General features: G+C 27.1%; 2 protein-coding genes across 2 annotated transcripts; one reads left to right on the forward strand and one right to left on the reverse strand.

The window, feature by feature from the left end:
- Positions 1–2,817: 2,817 nt before the first annotated feature.
- On the reverse strand, positions 2,818–22,018 carry LOC132927356 (uncharacterized). Its single transcript, XM_060991867.1, has 6 exons — positions 21,254–22,018; positions 15,875–16,012; positions 13,595–13,709; positions 12,448–12,864; positions 10,400–10,677; positions 2,818–5,680 (listed from the first exon to the last, which is right to left on the reverse strand). The coding sequence occupies exons 1-6, from the start codon at positions 21,704–21,706 to the stop codon at positions 5,174–5,176; spliced, it is 1,908 nt and encodes a 635-aa protein (XP_060847850.1). The 5' UTR covers positions 21,707–22,018; the 3' UTR covers positions 2,818–5,173.
- LOC132927898 (MAPK/MAK/MRK overlapping kinase-like) lies at positions 16,748–18,757 on the forward strand. The gene is made up of 3 exons (XM_060992475.1): positions 16,748–17,147; positions 17,225–17,859; positions 18,356–18,757. The coding sequence occupies exons 1-3, from the start codon at positions 16,748–16,750 to the stop codon at positions 18,755–18,757; spliced, it is 1,437 nt and encodes a 478-aa protein (XP_060848458.1).
- Positions 22,019–23,384: the final 1,366 nt, after the last annotated feature.

Consider the following 23,384-nt stretch of genomic DNA (forward strand, 5'->3'; position numbering starts at 1 on the left):
TTAGTTAATCATGGGTATCGGTATGATATATGTTTAGTAGTGTACACAATCGCTGTACACGGTAATTTGTAGCTTGTACTGTGTAAAAACTAAAAACAAAGTCAAAACACGCAATCCGTGTTATTGATGCGTTCATAACCAATTAAATTATTTTCAGCCAATCATTTTGGATGTCGCCGTCGTGCGTCGGCATTAATAATTTATTTTTACTCTCACTTTTACTCACAAAGCCATTTATTATATTCCGATTATTAGCTGATAAGCAGCGGCAATAATAATTGTAAACAATTAATATAAAACAATAATATTTATAGATATTTTTTTTGGATGTGCACAGTGCACTCTTCATTAAAACCCACGAGCCGCCTTTGCATATTAATATATTATTATTATAAAAATCCATATTGCGCACCGAGCACGATTTGAGATGACCGACATCATGTCAGACGGCGTTTCCTAAAACAATGATAATGTTACACGAAAAAAATCGAAATCAGAATTAAATCTATTCTGTGATAATACTATGAATATTGAATTCAAAACGTCTTGTTGTTTTCTACACCCATCATTTATTTCTTCGTATGTTAATCTCTTACCAACAATGACTTAGTTATGACATTTATCTAGCCATACTGCAATAGCAAAGATCTTTAACCTATTAATTGCATAATAACAAATTAATTTTAAAATTATGTTCGCAACTAATAGAAAAGCGAAAACAATGAATAAAAAATTAATAATTATATTTTTAATTTATAGTATACATTAGCTATTAGCAGCTTATAACTGAAAGGCTTTGTAAATTATATTTTTAAATTAAACACCGAACTATATTATTATATAAGGCATAAACTTAAACGATTTAAGTTCTGTGTTGGTATCAAATATCAATATTATGTAATCAAAAATTAATTTTATTATCTAATATGTGTCCCAAGTCAATTATCAAAACTTGTTCAGACTCAATTAATGCAGAGTTTAGCTTACAGCCTAACACAGATTATTATATTACAATTTACAATTGAGTTATGCTGAAATAAATTAATTCATATATAGTAAGATAATGACTTAATTAATGTTTACTCTAGCTATGCACTAAGTCCAACCACTCCAACCAATGCTGATACAAATACAATGCTCATAGTCCATAGAGTAACTAGAGAAAATATTTTACAATTATAATATAATAAACCTTATGTTATATATTAAATTGTATGACATTATCAGTAAATAATAGATTTCTATTTCTATATTATTTTTTTATTCTACAATTCTACTACATACTAGATAAATTATTATAAAAACAAAAAATCCAAGCTATAAATTATTGAATTAAAAAAATGCAATAAAAATGTATGTTATTGATAATATGTTTAAAATAATAATTAATAATAAAGTATTAAAAAATTAATAACTAAATTAGTTTAATTGTCAGGAATAAAAAATTGAAAGGCAATAATAAAATGTACTGTAACTACATAAATTCTATAGTTGAGAAAATGATTTGTTACAATTACAAATATAGCATAGATATATAGATAAATTCTATTAAACCTTATAAATAATACATCGTTGTCTTGAAGTAGATGCTTGAGCCAGATATTTATCACAATTATTTCAAGTGTATGGTTCTATTCCAGTGTAAATTTGATGGATTCTATTCAGAGGGATTGATACCTAGCAAAGCTTGCATTAGAATACATACAGGAAAAAACCATACAATTGATATAATTGTAACTAATTTAAAACAAATATTACTACAATTCTCGGAAAGGCAAGACAATTTTTATTATGTTTTACATTCGTGAGACGAAGGCAACACATGCGGGTATAGCGCCCTCTTAGGCGGCATTTCTATAAGCTTTTTCATAAGTCCTAAAGCAAGGTACTAATGCATTAATTCATTATACACTATTTAAAAAACAATGATTATAAATTAATAGGCACTGTATAAAATCTGGTGGAGGTAAATCTGGAAATCTGATGGATTTATAAATTAGAATTCTGTATTAAATTTAGGTATATAAAATTTTATTATTATAGGTAATTCTACAATTATTATAACTATTACCATTTACCTTTTTACTAAATATTTACTATATGACGTACAGTACTGGAATAATATTATAAAATCAAAAACAAAAACAAAAACTTTATACACCATAAACACCTAATACAATCAATTAAAGGGGACCCAGTGGTTGCAACCAGGTAAGTCCACTTTCGAAAAATGTACAGTAGAAGAAAAAAATCTTTCAACCATTAATATTTATTCGGCATATAATATATATGTATACTGAAAACGTGTAGCATTTTTCTCTATGTAATGATAATATCTATTTAAATTATATATTTTATAATAACGTAGTCAATACCTATTAGGAGCATTAAATATAATACAATTATTAGTTCACTTTATCTTACACTCACATAAATACAGTTACACATTTTAAATTCTGAGTGGAGCGATGAGTATATTAATTTGACAATGATGTATGTTTGTTTTTTAGTGTGTTTGACGTTTGTATAGGTACATATATCACCTAATCGATAGATAGTCGAAAAAAAGTTAGATTTTAAACTACCTATGAGAATGATTTCGGATAGCATATTGGATCTATGTAGTTTGTAAAATAGAGAGAGTTCAAAATTCAAAAGTTATCAGTATTTCTTAAAAGAAATCGAGAGAAAAAAAATTAGGGAAAACGGACATTTTTACACATACCCATCTTTTTTTTTAGCAAAAATTGAATTTGATTTTTGCTCTAATAACTTGAAAACAAATAGTCGTAAAAACTTGAAATTATCACCAAACGGTTAAATGTCATTTTTAAGATATATTTACTAGGTATTTAAAATTGTGCATTTATTACTTGTATGCTGTTACAATATAACATAGAACTACGTGATAAACTACGCACTATGCATAATACGCCGTAAACGAACAGGTCGGTTTGCAACGGATATACATGTACTTAATAAGACATCTGGCATATAATTTATAAATGTATAATAGGACTTAATATAATAATAATATTACGTATACATTTTATAGTTCAATAGTTATCTAAGATAACTTACTTATTATATAATATATTTGCTTACTTCCTACAAATTGTCAATTGATTTGTTTTATTAATAAATAAATATAGCAGATACATGACGATTTAACGCATTTACGCATCTATTTTAGTAAATCACAATTCAGTGTAATCGGTCGTCATTAGTGAAAAAATAATAATTTTAAAATAATTATATAATATTGAATAAATAAAATACAATAATATTTTTAAAACATTTATAAAATAATTTTAGTAAAATGAATGCACCTCTCTTCAGACCTTCTATTTAATGTCAGGAGCCACTGTTGGACATTTCGCTCATTAGACCATTTACAAATCATTTATTTTTCATCGTCATTTTTTTAAAAAGTTTTTAATAAACATGAAGTAAAATCATTTATTAAAAAAAATACAGAACAATATTTTTGAAGATTTATGGCATATCTATATTCGTTTAAATATATTGTCTTAAAACAATGTAATATTCATTTGAATTTACAGTTTTCAATTTTATATTTAAAGTTGAATAAACAATTAAATAACAATAAAATATATTTTGTAAGAACCCTTGCTCAAAAATATTATTCTCTACAATTTTTAAAATATATGATTTCACTCTAAGATTTCTCAAAAATCATAATAAACTATTTGGAAATGAAAACAAATATACTGCTGACATCCTGTTGAAAAATACTAATCCTTATCAATTTAAAGGTACGACGGTTTCCCTGGAGCATCTGGGTGATCTAATTTAGACGCACATTTAGCGTCAACTACCGGTCTGGATTTAATAAAGTGTCAAGATGCAATGTGGTTATAACACCATGCTGTTTTATCGTTTGACGTTGCAGGGAAACCAATTTACCACTCTCGAAGTTAATATACAGGCGTAGGAGGAAATAACGAAGTGATGCGACGATACTAAAATGTTTAACTATTTCGACACAATAACATGGTCTACCTGAGTGAAATTTACCATTAACGCATGTATGATCAAAATATAAAAATAAATCTTCAACTCAGTGGCGTAACATGATGGGAATGGGCCCCGGGGCAATTAATAAATTAGGCTCCTTAATTCTATATATAGGAAAAACCACATTATACGTTATATTGCTGTTTAAAATATAAATACCTCCATAAAACCATTAATGAAAATAATAAACAGATAATAAATTGATACTCAAAATAAAAAGGAAATCCATTTAATTACTAAAACAAATTTTAAATATTAACATTTTATCATTATTAATTTATTAATTCTATCTAATCAAATAAAATAAAATAAAGGCTATCAAATCAAATTTATAATCTTTTACGAGCACCGATTATTGCATATTCTGTGTATTTATAGGTATACAATGTTCATAATGTTCATAATGTTCATATTAAACTTCTAATATTCAATTATCATATTAAAAATATCCAACCCTTTTTTCAATTTTATTTCAATTATTTTACGGATGTATTTTTAAAACTTACCAAGAGCTCTGAGGGCCCCTAAGATCTAGGGGCCCCAGGGCACTGCCCTGCTTTGCCCGATGATAGCTACGCCACTGCTTCAACTACAACCGGCGCACAATAGTTTTAAGTATGTCATATACCAGTCCCTATTTTTGTGTGCAGTAACAAATGAAAAACAGACAAAAGAAAGTTTATGTTTACTAGTAAAGTTACAACCCTTAAAATATATTTGTCTAGTTATGCTAAAAAAAAATGGTTAAGTGGCGTGTAGTAGCAAAATTTACAAAAAATATGGACTGTGCCATACATACATGTTTAACATAAATGTTTCGAATCCTCCTCCGTTTTCCATACACAGTATTTGTTATTCGTCATCTTCTCGTGAAATATATTATATTCGCGACTTCGCGAGTACATAAGCAAAAATTGTATTCTACATTTGGGGACACAATTTTTGAGCCCCATCCAATCCCAGATCCCTCCCCCAAATTATTGTTCGTATATGTGATCAAATACTCTAGTCACGATGAGAACCCGGCTTAACACTTGATATAAGCGTGAATAGTACTAATGTGCTTTTAAGTTTTAATCCGAAATATATTAATTTAATGTGGGTGACTATTCTGACTATATACAGTATACAGCAATTAAACGCGGCGCGATCGGTTCGCGCCTCCACGACCGTACCGACGTTCGACGGCAAACACGGCCGTCGACAGCGCGCATCCGACAATCCATACGACCATGACGACTTTGAACTGTTTGTAGCTAAGCGGCGACGGGTTACTGCCCCTGCGAGGCTTTATCTCGTACACCTGCTCGAACGTGGCTGGCGACATGCGGACCTCGGTCACCCGGCTCAGCCAATAGTCGATCAGCCCACTCTCGAAAATCCGCTGGATGACCAGGTTGGCCGGTTTCACGTAAGGCGACTGCTTGGCGAACCCGAACCCGATGTAGAACTGGTTCATGCACGTCCGGCCCGTCCGCAGGTTGTTCAGCATGGACACCGGCACATCTTCCAGTTCCATGAAGTGTTTCTTGTACAGGCACTTGGACAGAATCGCGTACCGGCCGCGCTTCAGTCGCTTGATCCGGTCGTCCACGCTACGTTCGGGTATGAACCGCTTGCTGAACTCCACGTGCACTGGATTCTGCGCAAGTTTCATACAAAAATTGTTGTTTTTGTTGTTATAATTAATTCATGTTTATAGAGCTATCCGCTAAATGCAACATTGTTGTAGAAACAAGTATAATAATATTACCTACTTATAATTTGTGGTATAGCACTATAGCTTAATATAAGACGCAAATATATATTGCCTACCTACTGGCAGGTTTTTCACGTACGTGAAATTGGTTCACCTACTTTAGCGTAACGACTCAAAGTTTTCACCGATATACTTTGCGAGTTAACTGTGAGAATTTCAGAATTCAATCAGAATTTGTGAGTTACAAAATAAAAGTGGGTAGGCAACTTCACGTAGCCCATCGTCGCTCTAAAATTTCGAAATGCATATCAAAAGATGCATCGAGATTTGTAAGAATTATTTGCGAGTCAATTTTTAAAATTTGCAAGTCCACCTTTCATCAAAATATTCACCTTTTTATCGTAAAGTTGGCCTAACCATGTTGTCTTAAAACTTTGAAATTGATTAAGCCACAATAAATGTTGCACACATCGGAACATATAAATACGATGGTTATTGTAATTTTGATGAAATAGTGCAATAATTCAAAATGTTGCCTTCGTCATGCAATCATTATGTTTGATTTCGCGAACAAAAATGTCGTACTCTAGACTGTTGCAAGAATTAATGTAATATATATAGTCGTTATACGCTAAAGAGTGGATGAATCAATTTCACGTACCTACGTATTTTTATTTTTTCACCGTTTTCTGTCGACTCGTATGAATATGAATATGAATATTGTAAATATTGTTATACATATTATAATTTATGAGTCAAGGGCCAAGGCATGGGAACTTCTAGGCTTGGGTTTAAGTAATACGTTTATTATGGATTGTTCAATGAATAGCAGTGTCAGATATAATTATAAAAGACCTAAAATATTTTTTATAGGTACCTATATGATATGTTTATAGTAAGATTCTAAATCCAAAATGTTTAATTTTGAATATTTACGCATTATTAGCTTATATCAGGAAAACAATTATTCATAAAAATTAAAAAATATGATTATTAAATTAAAATACCTATATTTCACCAACATTGTATTTTATAGTTTTCAAGTTCTGAGCTCCTCGTCATCGTCAACATTTATTGAATCATGATTTTGTTTTTATTAACGGATTAGATGACATTGATATGAAACTACAGTATTCCATACCATATTTACTGTAATTGGCTCATTTGACCTTATTCTACACGACATTTGAATTTGATATAATTTCTTTGGATAAGCTAAGCTTACCTAACCTTACATAAATTTAAATCTCAACGGGCTCAACCAAAACTAATTATTAAAACAACTTATGAATAATAATTAATAAGTACACTGTACACGTACATTTTTTATATTTATATTATTTTAATAATAATTACAAATTAAATAAATTTAATTTCTATATTTCTATATTCATATTTTTATACTAGGTATATTATTTAAAAATAATCAGAAAACACAATATTTTTTAACTGTCTAGCGTATATAATTTATAATTATATTTTAAATTTCTTAATGCAAAACACAGTGTTATAATAGCCTATAGTACAATTAAAAATAAATAAATATGTACATTTTGGTAAAAATAGTTTTGTTTTCAATAATTTAATTAACAATTTTTTTTTTTTATAAATCTATAGTAGCTCATATAGTTGGCTCGTACTGGCTCACCACTCACCAGGACACAAGAAGATTTCCCGGCGCGCCTCGTGAAAATCTAAATATTATTTAGCCCCTCAAAAAAAATTGAAAATTGAAATTCATTCTTACTATGTATAGGTTAGTGTGTCTGTTAAAATTAAACATGATATTTTATTATTTCAACATTGGAACACAAATAATTATATGTAATTTATTTTGCAGAAAACTATTTTTATTTCATGTACGTCGTATATTATTCTATTTAATATCCATGTATAATCGTCGTTGCCGTTAATTTCCACTGCCGCGGAAAGCTTTTAAAAATATTAAATAAATAGCTTATAGATAACGAAAATGTTTCGTCGATTATAGTAAATAAATTTCAATATATTATTATTATTATTTGTCTTTGACAGATTGATCCGCTAGCCGCTGCACGGTTGCATAATGCACACTGCAGTGCATTTTTTAAACAATTAAATTAGATGACATAAATGTCGTCAAGTGAAAACATTTTGTCGCCTAGTTAACTTTATTTTTAAAGACTGGACGACACACAATTTTTAATAGAATAATTTTTATATAATGTAAAAAAAATAATTGGGTAATGAACACTAATCTGTAGTACCTACATAATAATATTATCATACTATCAATAATAAATACAAAATTAATTTATTATATTATAGAATATGAGAAAATAAGTTATAATAATTCTAAAAAATTTTTAACGATAAAATAAATATAAAATTCCAATATGTGTAAAAATAATCATCAATAACGATTCATTGTTACATGCGTAGTCCCGTAGACTGCGACAGCTCATGCCTCACGGTAATACGGTATTGTAGATATACAACATAATTATACGTATAGACCGTATAGTATTTATACTGCATTGTGATTTTTATTGCATTCTTTTTTCGCCTATATATGATACGATATATTTTTTATAATATAAAATCATAGTTAAAAATTTAAAATAGACGAAATTATTTGTTTATATGCAACTGATAAACTTCCGTGTTCATCATAGACCCAACAGGAAAATTATATTATTATTTAAAAATAAGCAGCTCTACAAATTTGTAAGCAAAAATTAATACAAGCATATGCCACACTAATACCACATAGTTGTGGAGCAGAACGTGCTGTATCATTCCATACTGCTCATACTATATTAAAAATCAATAAACTATAAACAATCTTGATATTCGAAGGATACAATTAATAGCAGGATGTATATTGGCATATTGCTTTAAACAGTACTTAAACAGCAAATTTTGAATCCAAGCCAGCAGTGGCTAAGTTTTAAACAATAAAGGAACGATGTTACAATCTTCTAGACTAAGAAATTGAAGAAATATATAAAAATCGTTCATTCATCAAACATTTTTTTTTGAAAAATAGTATAATATATTAATAAGTTTACCTAAACATAATTTTGTAACATATTTTAAGATTATTCAAGTTTATAGAATATAGTAAAACAAGTGCTTATAATTATACAAATATTATATCTTAGTTTCTTATTTTTATAGTGTATTCATATATTATTATAAGTCTAAATTATCAATTACTTTCATTCAAAGTATCTGTTTACATTAATTGGTTAGGTGTTAACATTTTAAGGGGGTGAGTAATATTTGATACTTTTGAATACATCATTGTTTTTTCTATACAAATGAATAAAAATAAAATAATATGTATTGTAATATAAGTGGAAACAATTCTAATAAAATGAAACAGTGTTTGTGTTATTAAAAGCAATTTTTATAATTAGCGAATTACGCTTGTGATGGGAATATTTATTTTTTTTGCATATTATTTTTTTATAATATGACTTGGTATAATACTTATAATGGGTATTATGTTCCCACAGTAATGAATATCCTGATAAAGCTATTTTTAACAGACGTTCGACAGACTGAGTTGACTGACAAGTTAATTGTTAGTCTATAATAAATACATCAAGTATTATTCCAATATTCAGCGCATTTTTCTTTAGGGACATTGTAAACATTATTTTAAATGAATTTAATTAATTCAATATTATTTTAAACTAAAAATACATGCATAGATTATACTGATTATAGACTTGCTAAAATTAAATATTTTTTTTTACATTGGATTTATTTTACCCGAAGTCTGGGTAACAATATTTTTTAAATAAAAGATATAACTAATAAATTAATTATTTTTATTTTGAGCCCATTATATTCTTAAAATTACCTATACGGCTATACATAGTATTCATAGTAACTTTATTACCTAGCTATTATAATTAATATAAAAATTTTAAGGTGCATACTATAATGCACCTACTGCTAATATTTAAGGTATTTGTGGAAGCTATAAGCATAAATATTTTATTAAAAAAAAATTGTGTGGAGGAGGGGAGGAAATGAGGAATATTTTTCGCAGTTAAAGCCTAATTATAAATCTACTGTTGCCAATACGAAAATATAGTCCTAGAACCGCGTCTGGTTAAACCTCCCCATATGGACACTTACAAACAGTGGACTTTTTTTTGAACAAACTACAAAATTTTTGTAAAACATAAACTAAACCTTATTTGAATCACTTTTAGAAAGTGGACAACTTGAATAGTTTGTATAATGTTTAAACATTTTAATAATGTCGAATAAAAATATCAATAACGTAATTCCTAGAAAATTGTATAATTTATAAATGTATAGGTACAAACTATAGTATACAATGTACACAAATACATAATACATAATTGTTTATCTGTACACTCAAGGCCCTAGTAATAGATGAGAGCAAAGGTGGAAAGTCCCTAATGCACTTTCCCTATTTGCCAGTATATAATTAATAAAATATTATTTTTAATTAAAACCATGGTTATCGTACAAAACTTGCACGTACCAACACGGAAATACTTTATATTAATTTAGGCGTTAAAAAAGAACCGTAAATTCACGTTAATATATTATCTTTTAAGTACACATTTCAATAATTTAAAATTAATATCGATAATTTTATTCCAACACACAACCATATAAATATCATTATAAGCTTACCTGCATTTTAAGTATATACTTATAAGGAGGAGGGTACGTAAGGCCCCAATGGTAATTTGCTTTCACCATGTCTTCAACTTCCAAAACAATGTCTGTGTACTCGAATGATGTGATGAATGAATAGAGAATGCTGGAAAACGAAGTAGACATGATGAATATAAATATACACCACCAATTGATCAAATGTCTAATAGGTCCCATTCGATAAGTACGTGGGTTGTTCGTCAATAACATCATTCCGATAATCCAAAAAATGGTTGCTGATATCGAAGTAAATACTAAAAAAAAACAAGTTGGTACGTTGTATATACATTTTAAATATATTTTTGGAACATTAATAAATTAATTACTATTATAGTACACCAATAAAGTTAAATTCAATAAGGCCCTTTTTCAAGTATAACTAATATATTTACGAAAAATATATATTTAATCCCACCTTAAACTGAAGATTCATCATAAACAAAATAATATTACAATAGTTCTGAATATTTAAGGTTTCTAATAAAAATTATTGGATAAACAAAAATTGTTTATGTTCAATACAGATTGAATATTTTTATTGGGAATATAATAATGTAATATAAACTGTATATTTTAATTTCAGATGTCGTTCAACTCGTTCCTAAATAAATATTTTTATTTGAATAAACTCAATTATACTACTATAGAAAGTAAAATCTGGCTTACTGATTCAAATTATATTAATATTAGAAGCACTAATATACAATTATCAGAGATCAAAGAAAAATTACTCAAATTAATAAAGATAGAACAAGACAAACAAAAAAAACACTTTAATAAAAGTTATAAAATAGTAGTAGATTATTTGCCAGGATAAATAGTATACTTGTAAACATTAAATCCCAAAACCACGGAGACATAAAAATGTTATCACATAACTACAAAGTACAAAGTTATAACTTATAGATAAAATATCTGACGTTATAAATACAATATACTGTATAACTGTATTATATTATACGTAAATAGAATAAACCCGTAATATTAGAGGTCAACACATTATAATAATTTATTTTTAATATAATAACTTATTATATTAAAAACGTATAGAAAAGTAAATGATTCATAATTAGCTGGATTTGAAGATTATAGGAGTTGCATATTGTTCTGTATAATATGCTCTCGATTTATAGGCTTATAGCAGACCAAGATAGAAATCCGAACTTACGATGGTATAAGCTAAAAAATCAAAAGTTTATAATTTATATTTTACATATTTCATTGATTTTTATACGCATAATATTATGCATATTACCTATTTAATATTTTCTAAAGGCAATTAATTTTTTGTTTTAACTTCCGAGCTCTAAGTTCTAACATTTTATATATTAAACATGTTACAGGTATATATATATAATATAATATACAGTAAACGCCGCATATAATACTCATTTTAGGACTAGCACACTGCAGTGAGTATTATAACCGAATGAATCTTAAAGAAATTATTAATTATATTTTTCTTTAATTAGATAATATATTACATATTATTAAATAAAAATAACTATTACTAATCTTTTATTATTATTTTAACTTATATTATAAATAAAATCAGATATATGTAGACATGTAGTACTTAATACAATTTTTTTAATTTAAAATTTAGTTAATATTATCTATTTATTATAATTATATTATTATATTATAAGACAAATTAGTCTGTTTTTTATTTTAAATTAGTATTCTGGAAATATACTGCTCGTACTTACATTTTTTACATTAAAATTAGTACAAACTACACAAACTACAAATGTTTGGTTTTTCAAAACCAATTTACTCGAATTTTTTAATTTTACCAAAATAGTTTATTTGATACCATTTTTCTTACAAAATTTGAGTGTAACCGATTTTTATAGAGATTGAATCTTATATCCGTGAGTCTTATAAAGTTATAAGCGGCATTCGTTGTGACCGTTGTGTGTATATAATATATATACATCCTTAATATTTAAAAGTAATTGTGTTTATAGTTATAAAGTCTATAACGTAAAGATAAGGTTGTATTAAGTGACATAAATACTAACCATTAATATTTTCATAGCCAATTTTTTTTTGAACGCAAGCCAATATCCATACTGTAAATGTTGTCAATGTCGCAGAAAATAAAACTAATAACCATAAACTTAACGGAAACGGTTTAAACAGCAAGTCCCATTTTTCTCGCAGCGGCCGGGGCTTGGGGACCAAAAACTTTAAACACGTTAATGTCCAAAATTTAGACATGTCCACGAACTTTGATTTTATATGATCAGTCCAAAGCGAACAAAATGACACATCAACTTTTTTAGTGTATAGCCATTTGAGTGCACCACCGGTTATTGTGTTGTTCGACCATACAGTCCCCCATTTATCTTTGTCATCAGACGTGTATGTATCCCATGTGACGTTCAATCTTGTAGCGATTTCTTTAAATATACTACATTCGACACCATACGATAAGCCTGTTTTAAAATATACGGACTTTTATCTTTTACTGGAGTTTATATTCTGCACTTTATAAATGGATGTATAGTACAACCTCATATACCTATACCTATACCTATAGCGTAAGTTCAAGCAGTATAGTCAGTAGTACAACTTCGTATATGGGATTATGATTTTAGATATCTTATCATTTATCAAGATTTAAAAACTTGTATTTTATTAAAAAAAAAATACGATAAAATATGTCGTACAGTGTTATGTACGTTGTGGTTACTTGCGTGTCCATATAAGTCATAGAGAAATGTAGGTGTTTCCGTATAGTGTTTATATATTTCTTTATAAAAATAAAACCTTTATTACACGAATTATTATTTTTTTATATTGGAACATTATATTCTTGTGTACAAATATGTGAACAAAAATGTTCTTTAAAGAGGTAAAATATATGTAAGTCCGAATTATAATAAATGAAGGACACTTCAAAGTTGCGCCTTGGACAGCCACAGCTTAATATATTATATACATAAGTGTAAATAAATTTAACAACAAAATAAATGTTTATAATTTTTTTACTTATTGTGTATAAGTAATATTATCGTCTAAAATGAATAAAAGAAAATTCAAATTAAACTATTCTTTTATACAATTGAATATTTTTATGACGGAAATAGCTTTAAAAACGTTCGAACTTATGCCATAATAATATATGAACTATAGGTATATATGATATGTTTATAACATACTCACTTATTTTTCCTGTTCCATTTTCTTTTATCACACTACTAAAAAATGAATTGTTGTAAGCCAATAACTTAATTCGGGTATTATGAAAGTTTTTTACTTTTTGTTTTCCTTGCAAGTCCTAAAATTAATCGTATATGAATAATTATAAAAGTAAAACGTATTATAATATATATAATTTATATACTAAGAAAAGAATAATAGTTGAAGGTAAAAATATATAAATTGGAAAAAAAATAATTATTTTTCTAAATCTAAACATAACAATATTATTATTATGTTATAAAAAAATTATGGATTTATAATTATGCATTAAATTAAATAGCACAATATTCCATATAACATGCATAATATGCAGTAAATATTGTGAAAATATGTAATAAATTTGCAAAAAGTTAAATTTTAAAATAAGTAAAAAAAAAACACTAAAAAAATAGTACAATTAAATCATTATTTAGATATAATTAATAGAATAATTTATTTATTAATTAAGTATAAAATAAAATAATATCTTATAAAAATCTTTTGGAATATCAAATTTATATTAGTTCCAAACTCTTAATATTTATAATAACTAATCCTAATGAGCACAATCAGTCAGTTGCGAAACGGCATAATGTAATGCATAATAATAATAATAATGGTTGTAGAAATTCTTGTAATATATTGTAGAAACATTCTGGAGACGTTTTGACTTTTGAGTACCGTTTAAGACGCGAAGAATTTAAATATATGTAACAGGATTGTATGCGGTGATAGTCATGTCTCATGGCTGTTAAACTACGAGTATTACTGCTACGCACCGACTAAATCAAATCTAAAATAATGAGTAGTGACTAACACATGCAACCCTGGTACCACGGACTCAATTTCATCAACGCAAATCGTCTACTGTGTTATGAAATCAAATAATATATAATATGTAATATATATAATCAAATATACTGTGTACTGTATACTAATGTGTACTCTCAAATAAATTAATTGATTTTACAACTTTACATTTTATATTTTATTTCATTGCTGTTGTAATTATTATATTTTAATAAAATCGTATAAAAACAATTATTAAATAATAAATAAAATAATAATAATAATAATAATATATTACAATAATAATTGCAAATTTTACTTATTAATTAAATTATTTCCGTTTAAATTTTATTAAGATTTCTAATTCCGCAGGAGTTTATCATAAAGTATACTTAATATATTATTATGTTTGATATAGTTTTAAATTTCTAATATACCTACTACCTAGTCATATTTTTAGTATTAATTATTTGAATAATAACAAAATAACAAAAAAAGATTTACGATAAAACGTTATAATACGTTTAAATATTTAATATCAATATTCAATATCTTATACAACTTTGAACTTAACTAATAAAAAAATATTGTAACTTTACCCTGAACTATTTTTTTTTTTTGATTTCCAGTTAATAAACTATAAAGGAATACAATTTTTGATCCTTAGGTCAAAAAATTACTTTTATATACTTCAGAATAATTTTTAAGCTTTCGCATGATTTAAATAAAATTTGTAAAAAGTTAATTATGAATGCTTATAAAAAAAAATGTTGACTGTGTTTAGTTACTGTGAGTAAATCATCAAGAAAGTTGATTTCAAATTTTAAAAGTTTTTTTACTTCGAAACAAAAATGTTATTATACACATATAAATTGAAAAAAAAAATCAAATAACTATAAATAACACAAAAGAGCCAAAATATTTTGAAAATTAAATAATGTTTAGTAAATGATTACTTGAATATGTTGTATACATTTCAAGTCTTGATTATTTATTTTTGAATTATGACAAAAAATAAGATCACTTGATCAAAAAATGTTTTGCGTAAACATTCCCATTTTTGCACTTTTATTTTTCATGAATATTTTGAAAAATACTTTTCTAAAAGGATTTTAAATTTTAATCTCTTAAAGTATTAAATAAATACAATTTACTAACAGAAATAAACCTTGATATTGAAGATTGAACCGTATAAAATTGATATACATACTTTGCTCAGAATCTATAAAATAAATTATTAAGCTAACTTATTATTTGTCACTTCACTAAGAGTAGGTAGGTATCCGTAATAATTGGTTTACATAAAACCTATTTATATATTTAAATTCTACTTATTTGACAAGGGAAATTACAACATTAATCTTACTATTCTAATTCTATGCACGTTTATAGTACTATACAGTTTTATACCTATGTATAATATAATAGATACTAAATAGTCACTTTAAAATTTTAAATATTTATTATACTTACATGTCTAAACCATTGGTCATGTTGTTTGGAAATAGGAACGAATTTCTTGAAGTATATGCTCATTTGATACACTGATTCTTTTTGTGGATATACATTTATAAGTATAACATCTTTATAATTGAAGTATGAGGGTGAATACTGAAACAATGTAATAACTGATTAAATACAACTTCATTAAATATTTAGAGCACTATTTTCGTAATAATATAAATAGGAAATAGCAAAGTATATTCTAAGTCCGATTTTTTACGGAGTTACATACATGTTATTGATATAAGTATCAAGTATCACTAATATTAATTGTTACATAATAATAATAAAATAAATGTATAATATTTTAATCAATAATCAAATTAACCTGCCATAATATTAATGGTGAAATAAATGACTTTAATAACATTATCCAAAAACATATCGTGAAATATACTTAGTAATATAGGTTGACCGTTTTCGATCAGAATCGATTTTTTATACCTACAGGCTGAGCCTACAACTATATATATTATTGAATACAAATTTAATACATCCATTACAGTGATCTACTCAATATATATTAATGTCCAACAGAAGTTGTACCCACTAGACAATCTTTTTTTAATCTTATTTCTTTATTCATTTTAAAATCTATTAGAAAATCAAATAAACCTATGCCCTATTTTATAAATAAATTTTAAAATTTTAAATAAATTGAAATTTAACATTTCTGGCCTATACCTTTTAAATATACAATAATAAATATCGATTTCCAGTGTTTGTATAGAAACCAATAATATATTGTAGTATATATTTTTGTATTGTGCATAAAGTAGAAATATTGTACGTAATAGTTAATAAAAATATATTTGTTTAACATTTTAAGTCTTATTCGACCTAATGTTACTTAATGTACCACCATCTAGTAAAGACAATTCAAATAGTTTTAATACTGAATTTGATCTAAAGAAAAAAATTGGTGAAGGAACGTTTTCCGATGTTTGGCTTTGTGTACAACGAAACAACAAACGAGAATATGCGGCAAAAGTATTGAAAAAAAATTATGGATGTACAGTTGACGCTGACACATGGAACTCTATATCCGAAGTGAATGTATCAAACTCGGTAGGAAAACATCCATTTTTAATTATGCTAGAAGCCGCATACCACGAAAAAGAAACAGGAAAAATTATTTTAGTGTCAGAACTAATGAAAAAATCATTATACGATATCATAGAAAACGGAGAATGTCCTCTATCAGATAATAGAATTAAAACTTATATGTATCAAATGTTAGAAGGTATAATTGTTTTGACAAACTATAATAATAATAATAATAATAATAACAATAATAATTAATTAGGACGTTTTGTAAAGGTTTGAGATATCTGCACGAAAATGGCTTTATCCATAGGGATATCAAGCCAGAAAACATTTTGCTAAGATCGCGGGACAGGCTATTGAAAATTGGCGATTTTGGAACCACGTGTCATTACACTAGTGGCCATCCGTACACAGAGTACGTGGCAACTAGATGGTATCGCTCACCCGAATGCTTGTTAACACGGGGTTGGTACAATTCAAAGATGGATATTTGGGCTACGGGATGTGTACTTTATGAAATAGCCACCGGTCACCCGTTGTTCGATGGTCGAGACGAAAATGATCAGATGGAAAAGGTTGACTATGTATTAGGCAGCCCAGACCAAAGATTAATTAATAAATTTAAGAAACATAAATCTGACGTGTTCATCGCACGATACGAGATCAAACGAAATGAAAGAACCGCTGGAGTTGGACTGCATTCAGTGTACCAACCATACCGGCCGGCATATGAATTAATCAAAGATATGGTAGTTTATGATCCATCCAAAAGGTACTCGGCAGATCGATTATTACGAAAGGCATACTTTTATGATATTAAGAATACTGGGTATGAATATAAAATGAGAGAGTTTGACAAATTCCTAAGAAATAAAACAATAATCACCTTATTCGATAACAAGCAAATAGTAAGTTATTGTCAGTGTTTTAAAGTACCAGTGTAAACGAGTAATTTATATTGTTATTATTTGTAATATTCGTACCTACTTTTTCAAATATTTAAATTGTATTATAAAATTAAACTCTTTTTTTCGTGTACTTATCTAATACATTTTATTTTGTAATATTATTTCGTAAATCGTAATTTTAAACATTAAAGTGAATGTAAAATAATTGTGATGTTATAATGCCGGATTTTAAACATAATATTACTAATTCTATAAGAAAAAACTGTTTTCGTTAGTTACCTATAACACCTATAAGTTTAAGATACATTGTATAATTTTGAAAATATTGTAAAAATATGTAGGTAATGATAAAGATAATCACCCTATCTAATTTTACAAATATCCATAAAACGTTAATCGACTTGTTATTTTGTAAACAATAGAAAATGACTTATTTAAAATAATATAATATTAATGATATTAATTTAAAATTTTTTTTTGAACTTTTCCAATTTAGTCGAACTCAACAATTAACAGACAGTCTTCGTTAATTAAAAAACAAGGCCCAGGTGGTGATCGCTTACAAAATTTGCAGACACGTTCGGGAAATGCTGAAATATTTGATAGATTATCTGATATAAGTCAAAAAATAGAGCAAACTAAATTGGATAAAAATAAGTCAAATTCGAACAAAATATGTTCAAAGGTCAATATGAAAAAATCTATAATTATCCAAGAACCAGAGAATACCTACCAAGAAAATAAAAAACCAAATCCATCGAATAAATATTCAAAGACTAATACAAAAGATATTCCTTCAGTTAAACAAATGTTGACAACTTCAGTATCGACTTTAAACAAAGGCTCAGTAATAAAAATTGTTAAAAATAAATTGGTAAACCGTCCACCGTTCAGATGATAAAAAATTAAAAATAACATTGTTTTTTTTAAAACAAAATTTCTTAAACACAATTTTAGCACAATTAAGCTGTTGTAAAAACAATAACAACATCTAACGTAACATTTGTAGCGTTTCCTACCTACCAGTTACCGTTAAATAAGAATTTTTATTTTTAAATTGTAAACAATATTTTACAACACCCATAAATGGTATAGATAGCTAGTTTATAAGTTACCTATTATAAATATAAATTTAAATAATATGTGTTAAATCATTGTCTTATTCTGATTAATAACTACCTATATTTATATCTGATAGAGGGGCGTCATTAATTTTGGCGAATGATTCAAAATTTACTTGAGTAGAGCATATATTTTTAGATGAAAAGTTTGGGAAAATGTATAAATTAATGAATATTAGATACCTAGAGTCAGAAAAAAATGGGTGTACCTTGTGTGTGAGTTATGACCTTGTGAATACATACTATATGGAACCAAAATGTACGTTGCTGGGGAAGTAACTTACTTATGTCCTATATAACAATTTTTATAATTTTTACTTCATATTTTTAACTATACCTTAGTTAGCTGAAAATCTTTAGTTTCTAAAAATGGTAAAAAAAACATATAAGTTCACAAAAATTTCACCTAAATTATATATATATATATATAAATATATAAAATAATATAAGCTCGCCTAAATTATATGTTATTTTGAGTAATTTGCCAAAATATAAGTCGTTCCTACAAAGCCAAATGTTAAATTAAGACAATAAATTATGCAACATATAAATTCAATAGATAAATAACATTTAACTAGGTACCTAATATTATTTATAACAGTTACAAATAAAAATATTATATTTACTTAATTTTTAAAAACTTTTAATAATTTATAGCCTATATATATATACTATGTAGGTTTATTAAATAATTTTAGTAACTAATAGGTAATTATTATTAAAATAAAATTTGAAAATGTTTTCTTTATTGTATGAAGATCTTCCATTAATGCTAAATTTTAGGTACACTAATCATGCGTAAAATATGTGTTGTCTCTGTTTGAAGTGTTTGAACAAGCACATACAAAGCATTTACTTTCAGTACCTACCATAATTATAGTTAATATTATATAGGGTAATTATAAATATAACAATATTATCTGTGTTTTCTAAATATTTTTTAATATTTTAATTTTAAAGCTAGTTAAAAGTAGTTAAGAATTTTATTTTTTATGGTATATCTTTTTTAGTCTATCTGGCACGTACTGACGTACTCCATACAAACGAGGAATGCATCCATTGGTTTTACAATGATTGCAAATATTTTTTATTTTTATTAACACGTTTTGAAGCAGATTGATTTTCTCCAATCATCGATATTATGTATTAAATAATGTTAATATAAATTAATGAATTTTAAAATGTACAATAAATATACAATTTTAAAATTCTAATAACTATTATTGCTTCGTAATAAAAATATCAACAAAATATTTCGATGTGCTTTAGATAATAATCTTACCATAAAATTGTGTGATATGTCAATTCACATTAATTTTAAAAATAACAAAGTACTTAAAATTAATTATTGTGAATATAAAATTTGTTAAAGATATTGTAAGACAGAGACAACACATATTATACAGGTGGCGTCTTAATTAAACAACTGTGTAATATATTATATTATACCGTATTTATAGTTTAAAAATATATTAAAATATACAATAAAATTTGTGGGTGATTAATTTATTTGCATACATTTTACAACTCGTTTACGTAAAAATTATACACAATATAGATAGTTTCTCAATATTAAAATGTCTATGGAAAGCTTCAGATTCGTTCGTTGTACTTGGTTGTTAATCATTCGGTTTTTCAGTGCCAAATAATAATGAGCTTTAGTTTGAATTAGATAAAATGTATAATATTATGATACAGAAAAATAATTAGAAAAGTTTAACTATCAGGATGAGCAATTTAAGTTATTCAATTTAATTTGAAAAAACATTTATTCTTTATCTCTAAATGTTCTGGTGGAAAATATACAGCAAACCAAAAAAAAAAATAAATTTATTAAGGCTGCATGTATAGAAATCTACCTAAGAATTATTATTTTTATACTTCCGTACCTAATAATGTATTATACCCGACAAATCAATATAGTGCTAAATGATTCAATGTACACATCGTACAGTAGGAAGGAAGAACTTTAAAATTGATTTATGAACACGTTTTGTCGATATGGATTTATTTAACAATATATTTATTATTGCTAAATGCTAATACATTTATTTATCTTCTAAAAAACAAAATACTATACTGGCACGCGAACAAAAAATTCATAAGGACTTATAGGTATAGCCCATTGGAAAATAATATGGTGATGTGACTGTGCCTACCTAGTACCTACTCATATGAACGCAACGCGTATAATTGTAGAAATCAGTTGTAGCCAAATTTCGGCGGGTGGGCGGTGGCTTTGGTGAGGTGAAGGACACAGAAGCTAAACTTACTTTGATAAACGGCTTAATGTACTTTCTATCCTGTACGACGACCACCAACATCCTCTCGGCCGCATCACTCTTGAAATACTCGAAATACTTATCGATCGTTTCCAGATGACGTCCGACAACCACGTAGGCAGAACAGAACACCGTAATGTTACCGGACGCGACCAACGCGATCGTCCTAGCGGGGACGTTCTGCACGTCGGACGGATGTCCGCCCGCACCGTCGCTGTCCCGCTGCGAGTAGAGCATGGCCACTATGGCGGCCGCCTCGGCGGTGTCGTCGGCGGCCACTTTCAAGCACCGCTGCAACGGTCCGAACGTTTTATTCACGTACGCCGTCAACGTAGCCGCGGTCAACCGGTGTGGCCAGTCCGGAGCGTATGGAGCCAGGCGTCCTGTAGCAGACACCAGAATTCCGACCAACACAGTGACGGTAAACGTCGTCAACCGTCGCATTGTAGTCTGTAAATATCCAGCAATAAAAGTATTGCCGTAAAAAATGTCGGTCAATTTTACGTAAACTTGAGCAAATTTGTTTTTATAGATTAGTTGTAATTTACATTAAATATATTATTACTAATTCAATAGTAGTTTTATCGTCAATAATTATATAATTAAAACGTTAAAGTTATAATTAATAACATATATTATTATTATAGCGGGAAGACTAATGCCTTAAAAGATAGTGAGAGAATGAGAGATGACATTGAAAAATGAACAAAAAAATCTAGAAAAACTAAAGCTAAAATAAATTTAAATTTATTATTTTAAATTTCAAAATATTTTAAAGAATAATATAAGTATTTAAAAAAATTAATATCCATATTATTTTTTTGTTAAATCATCAATCAATTGTAATAAAAATTGCAAATCTTGGTTTTTCCAATATTTTTGCGACTTCATAAACTGTGCAGGTATAGTATTTATATATATGCACATTATTCGAATATCTATCATCTTAATTTATCTTTTTAATATTACGCAACACGTCCATCTGTACTATCAAATATTATAAAATTATTTGTTATTGTGTACCTACATGAAAACAACTGAAATGTGTGGTGTGTCACTCAATAGTCATTTTTATGAATATTAAATTAAAACGTATTCAGTAGAATGTATATAAAATTTAGTCTATTCGCTACTTCGCTAGTATACTTAATTTATATATTATTGCATACCTGCATCAATTTCGAAGAATTTATAGGGAGCACAAACGTCGATCACCCACAGAACATAATACAGTTATGGCTGAGCGTCTTTATAAAAAATATTATATTTTTACATTAAGGCTCACTGGAGTCATACTAAAAGGGTAAAGATACTTGAAACTACGAGTCGGACAGCTGCATAAATATTAAAACGCAATCATTCTTAAAATAATATTCAATCTGAATATTATACTTGCAAGGTTTTTATTTTTTTTACCACTCTAATTTATATTTATATTCATATTTTATTTACTCATATAAGTTTGAGGAGGTTGAATAATGTAATCAAAGAACTCGTACCTAGGGTATAAGTGTTAAATATTTATTTTTTTCAGTGAATGTTGTAACTACAGTCTACAATATTCTATTTTGTATATTAAATTGGAATAGTGTAGTTTGTTATTGTTATTATGGCAATATGGCTGTATGCCTGTATAGTATATAGCAAGGAAACCATAATGATTTTACACTATAATAAATAGCCCGTTGATAAGCAATCCAGTAATATAAGATATAAGTGATATAACTCATATGGGATAAAGATTCACTCAAAACTTAGAAATTGCAATTTACTATTTTCGTATCAAATGATACGAATATTATAGTGCAGCAGCAGCGGTTCCCAAACTTTTTCATCTTATGGCGCCCTTTTGGAACTAAATTTTTCTCATGGCGCCCCTGATAAAACCGATGACCACTTTTTTAGATAAAATAATGAATAGAACATTTTAAATTTATTTTTGGACAACATAACAATTAGCGTTGTGGCATACACTTTGGGAACTGCTGTTAGTGTATTCAGTGAAAATATATATTTATAAAATATAAATAATAAACAGGATACCTATAAAGTGGAAGTGTGAACTGAAAAAGCTAAAAAAACAAAAAATAAACATAATGTATAACCAATACATTTTTTTTGT

This window comes from Rhopalosiphum padi, chromosome 3, assembly GCF_020882245.1.
Source record: "Rhopalosiphum padi isolate XX-2018 chromosome 3, ASM2088224v1, whole genome shotgun sequence".
Classification (NCBI taxonomy): domain Eukaryota; kingdom Metazoa; phylum Arthropoda; class Insecta; order Hemiptera; family Aphididae; genus Rhopalosiphum; species Rhopalosiphum padi.

Excerpts from the sequence above, each read along its gene's own strand:
- LOC132927356 (XM_060991867.1), bottom strand. The coding sequence starts at position 21,706 with ATGCGACGGTTGACGACGTTTACCGTCACTGTGTTGGTCGGAATTCTG. Across the intron at positions 12,865-13,594 it reads AAATGGAACAGGAAAAATAA|GCTTATCGTATGGTGTCGAA; the intron begins GTGAGTATGTTA and ends ATTTTAAAACAG. Across the intron at positions 5,681-10,399 it reads AGTATATACTTAAAATGCAG|AATCCAGTGCACGTGGAGTT; the intron begins GTAAGCTTATAA and ends AAACTTGCGCAG.
- LOC132927898 (XM_060992475.1), top strand. The coding sequence starts at position 16,748 with ATGTTACTTAATGTACCACCATCTAGTAAAGACAATTCAAATAGTTTT. Across the intron at positions 17,148-17,224 it reads TATGTATCAAATGTTAGAAG|GTTTGAGATATCTGCACGAA; the intron begins GTATAATTGTTT and ends CGTTTTGTAAAG. Across the intron at positions 17,860-18,355 it reads TATTCGATAACAAGCAAATA|TCGAACTCAACAATTAACAG; the intron begins GTAAGTTATTGT and ends TTTCCAATTTAG.